This window comes from Anopheles darlingi, chromosome 3 (assembly GCF_943734745.1).
Source record: "Anopheles darlingi chromosome 3, idAnoDarlMG_H_01, whole genome shotgun sequence".
NCBI lineage: Eukaryota > Metazoa > Arthropoda > Insecta > Diptera > Culicidae > Anopheles > Anopheles darlingi.
Window position 1 is genome coordinate 16363967 of NC_064875.1, and position 5000 is coordinate 16368966.

The 5000-nt window shown below is 46.9% G+C and overlaps 1 protein-coding gene across 10 annotated transcripts in view; it reads left to right on the plus strand.

The window, feature by feature from the left end:
- Positions 1-5000, plus strand: part of LOC125953409 (whirlin) — an 86445-nt gene that overhangs the window by 31100 nt on the left and 50345 nt on the right. For 9 of the 10 annotated variants that reach the window (XM_049682978.1, XM_049682977.1, XM_049682980.1 and 6 more), the window contains one exon: positions 4120-4403. In XM_049682978.1, the coding sequence (XP_049538935.1) occupies positions 4120-4403 (284 nt within the window). The remainder of the gene's footprint in view (positions 1-4119; positions 4404-5000) is intronic. The other variant, XM_049682981.1, reaches the window with a different exon arrangement.

Sequence of the window (5000 nt, forward strand, 5' to 3'; positions counted from 1 at the left end):
CGCACATTTATCGATCGATTAGTTATCGACTGCTCCGGAGCAGTCGATAGCGTCGATAGTTCATCTTTAACGCTGTTTTTTGTTGGAAGATGGTAGTTTTTAAGCATGTAAATGTTAATTAGGATGAAGGAAAACATTTTTAAATGTTTTATTTGATATTCCCTGTCTTGCCCCCTTTTTAAAAAATATTTTTCGCATCAAAAAAATTTTTTTCCTATAATTTAGCAGCGAAAAGCTCTTATTAAAAGCAGATATTTTTTAAACCAATCAAAGCTTAATTCTGCATGGAATGCAATGTAATTTCCATCGATTTTTGATTTCGCATATGCGGCTGTTTGTAGAACCTTCGCGATTAGCCAACCGGATGCTTCGATGCGGTGACATGGCGATTGCTGGCTTTCTTAATGCTCCAGTAATCACGTCGGAAGACCATCGAAAGAATCAAAAGTCAAATTCGGCGTCGTCAACAGTAAACGCCTACAAGCTTCACAGAGCTAACTGCGGAAAACTACAGACACCTGCACCACATCGTCCTAGCAAAACTTAGATCACGGTTTCTGTTAACTACCAGAGGACCCATCGCTAGGGTAAACGTTCTGAAAATCCCCCCTCTCGATCGAAATATCGAGAAGGAATTTAAAAATACATCACCAAAAAAAACATGAAAATGAACATGAAAAAACATGGAATACATGATTAAACATGAATTAGATTATAAAATTAATCAAAAAGACAGCAGATCAGCATCAGATCATCAGCATTTCTACAAATTTTTCTATAATAACTGTGAATTTAAACAACTTTTGACGTATTGCCTGCTTTCGAGCAGCTCCGCGTTATCGACTCGATATCGATTGTGTTCATCTGAAATTCGAGTCGATTAATTTGTCGATCGATAGCGTTATCGACTTTTTCGTAATAGGGGCCATTGTTTCGAAAAAGTATGACGTCAAATCATGCCAACAAAATCTAAATTGGACCCTGACATAAAACTTCATTGCACAAATTCCGTGCGTGGAAGCTGTACGAAGAAGCGTAGACCAACTTATAAGATGTTTGGCCAACAAGGGCAATAAAACTAACTATTTTTTTTTTCAAATACATGGTGTTCAATCATAAATTGGATACTAAGGGATCTTTCTAATTGGATCTTAGCTAACGAAGCTCTTAGCTAAAAATAGCTAACGAAGTAGCCCTGCAATATTCGGAAATTTCGAAATGTCATAGGAATAATTGACGAATAATTTACAATGCTTTCCCTTAAATACTGAGATTTTCACGTCATCTCTTTGCTATGAAATGACTTATTCCTTGCATAGCCCATTCCTACTGTAACAGGCTTTAGCAGCAGCAACAGCAGCAGCAGCAGCAGCAGCAGCAGCAGCAGCAGCAGCAGCAGCTTCAGCATCATAAACTGCACGTCTTCCTTGACAAATCTCCTTTTGACTTGCTGAAACGCGGCCGGCAATCTTCATCTTCCACCCAAAGCAAATCCACTCAACGCATTAGCATCCCCATGGTATCAGCCCCAGCAGTCTGCAGTAGCAGAACTGCATCCGTTTCAATCCACACAATCGTTCAGACAGGCCAACCAGTCAGCCAGCCAGTCTCCAGGTCATTACTTGAAGGGGGTTGAAGTCGTTGTGTGTCTGTGTGTGTGATGAAGTCACAGTTTGAGTGACTTCTCTCCCTCTTTCTGCCGAAAAGTGTCCGCACAACGAACGAACAAACTTTTAATCCTCTGCATTTCTCATCTCCAACCCCCACAAATTACCCCCCCGCAAATGGAAATGGACCACGGAAGATCTGGTCTTTTCAGTGGCCAGACGCAGAAAGTTATTAACTAACTTTGTTTGCCTGACCGCAAAAGCTGCTGCTGCTGCTGCTGCTGCTGCTGTTGCCGCTATCGGTACCGCCGCAAAAGGCGCATAAACCATCGTGCCACGTTTCCGTTTTCTTCCGTGTGTCCATGCCTCATGCCGCTGCATCACCTCCAGTACCACCTTTCCACCCGGATGACCGATGGCGGATTATTGTTCCGCGGCAAACGGACCGAAACGGGAATGGAAAAGATAAACAATGGAAAAGATGACGACAGAGTGTCCTGGGCGTGGAGAGTCCGGGGCGAAAAGGCCGAAACCGGTAGTGGTGTGAAAAATGAGTTCTCGCAGCAGCCCACAGCCCTGCGTGTGTCCTGCGGGACCCAAGGAGTCTTGGTGGTTCCCGCGGCTCACGATCCCCGCGATTCGCTATCCCCGCGGCCCCAAAACAGTACGGAGAGGAAGAAAGTTAAGTGGAACGGCGCAAACATGCCGCAAACAAGGCGTGAATGTCGGAGGCTTTTCGGACTACGGGACCGCGTGTCGTCAAGTCAAAGCCACACTCCCACTGGGCCAAAAAGGGGAAGAAGCAGGAACAAATAAACGAATGCCCGGGGGGCAGGGGGAGTGTTGCAATAGAAAGGAGGTGCGCGAGGTGACAGAGACCAACCGTGGCCGCCCGTTAGTGGCTGTATAAATTACAACTTTCTCAACCGAACCTCACCAAAAGGAAGCTCGCGGACTAACAAATTATCCCACGCGGATGATGGTTATCCGGCCACGGTTGCGGCTGGATCCGGCTTACCAAAAACGGAACATGAGTGCGGATGGGGAGGAGTGAGGTTTAAAATATATGCGAGGCACGGTGAGCTCACGTGGCTGATGAAATTGGACAGTGCGACATGGTGCATGGAGCGGCACGGCAGAAAAGAAGTAGGGAATTCCGGCTTGGGATATGAAATTCAAATGAGATACCGCGGTTTCCACCGTACCAGAGCCACCAGAAAGAATACCCGACCATTCTTTCGTCCGGTCGGTCAAGGTGCGGTGGAACAGCGCCTGCTGCTGCTGCTGCTGCTAATCGAGGTAGGCGCCGAGCGATGCGAGCGTCTTGGCGTGCGCCTTTTACATCACCAAAAGCCGCTGGATAACGGCTGGTGCGGATTTGCAAAGATGCCAGGGCATTAACATAATTAGTTTAGATCCGCGACAGGACCACGTGGCGTCGTGTCGCGTTGTTTTTCGTTTTTTTTTTTTGCTTCTTTTATTTTTTATTCGCCGCTTCATTGGCCGCAATGATTGATCTTGATTACGCGCGCGCATGTGTGTGTGTGTGTGTGTGTGTGTGTGTGTGTGTGTGTGTTAAAATGACAATCAGTGCTGATTTGAGAAGAAATAATGAGATTTTTTCAAATGTGACGATGGAGGCGCCCAGGCGCCTCCATCATACTCAAGCGATGGAGACGCATGGTCTGCCACGTTTTTTTTCTGATTGGTTTATTCGTTTTATAAAACCCGGGCCCCCTCATGACACATTCATGGCCTGCTACGCTGCCAAAACGTACGTATCGCTTCGTGTTTAGAGCGAAAAAAGGAGTAATAGATAGGGAGCAGTGATTCTTGGATCAATGAAATCGAGTGAATTCACTGGCATCGAGGACGTCAAGAACATGCATGGAACCCTCCATGTACAGGGACGACGTGTCACAGGTCACGCGCTGCTGGACACCTTGTAGCACTCGGTAGCAAGGGAAATGGATTGTGCATGTCATGCACAGCATACTGTCTAGACTGGCGTTATGTCATGTCTACGGGATACGATGTAAGACACACGCACAAAACATGCAATCTAATAACAGCAGCAGCAGCAGCTATCCTGGTGCTGTAACACCATCGCACAAGAGCATTGATTTGAAAGGGTTTTCTTCTGCAGCTCGCGAGCTTTGCTGCACTTTTTTGCTCGCCGCCTCTTCCCAGTTCCAACTTTTCCCCTTTGCTGGTAGTGCTACTAATGCTATGGTAGGATAGGGATCTGCGTTTCTCGGTATCGACCCTTAGTTCTGGTCGTTTGGCTCTGATTTGCTCCGCAACTAGGCGCTCCCAGCTCCTACTAGATATCTGCTATCTCTTTACCTACTTTTCTCTCTCTTTCTCTTTCTCTCTCCTGCTCGTGCTCTCTGTTTCTCTCTCCCTCTCTCTGTAATTTCGCTACCTATCCTGCTCTCTCTCTCTCCAATCGCCCCATCGCCCCCTCCCCCCTGGGCCCTTTTGCCATACTTTTTTTCTCACACCAATCCAGCGCTGTGTGCAGATCCTGAAATCGTCGCGGCAGATCAGCATGACGGTCCGGGCGCCACCGTCGGCCGCCGCCTCGATGATCAACTCGACTGCCCCACTGCACGGTTTCGGGCCACCCCCGGGTGTGCCCGGGAGCCGTGGTGCTGGCTCGGAGCTGATACCACCACCGCCCGGCATCTATCCGCCGCCGCCGAACCGCCAAACCTGCTCCTGGATGGACCGCCAAGGTCGGCCCGCCTCACCACCGTACGATTACGGTGGCCGACGACCCGAACGACGTGATAGGTGAGTGATAGTGACACGACCATGGCCACGGCCCCAGCACTAGAGCACGTCCCTCGCGATTGCCCCGGTTGGTCCCTGGGTTACGTTAATTAGCAATCGATTGCGACGCGATACGCGCGCAGCATATTAGATGCGACGATGTACTGGTTTTATGTTGTGCAGCAGCCGCCAGCAGCCTCTTATCTCTCACGGCTGTCCTGTGATGCTGATGTTGATAGCAGGAAAATTTGTAATTGCTCATCCAAGGATGCTGCTCCTACGACCAACTTTCATAATTTATCAGAAGTTTTTGCCAAACGTATTGCAGGCAGAAGCCTTTTCTATTTGAAGTTACAACATTCTATTGAGTGATATTTTATAGAATTTAAGATTTGTCTCCAATCAAACGCTATCTCTAAGGACATTTTGACATTCAAAGGCATCTTCGATGAAAATTGCTTTCGCTCAAAATCGATCCATATTACGAATCTTTTAATTATAGTCTTTCATCAACAATTTATATTGTTAGTTTTTAAAACGTATTGAGAAAGTCAATTAATAAACAGTAAACCAATAAGCTGTTTAGGTTAAAATTAAATAAAACTAGTAGCAATTGAT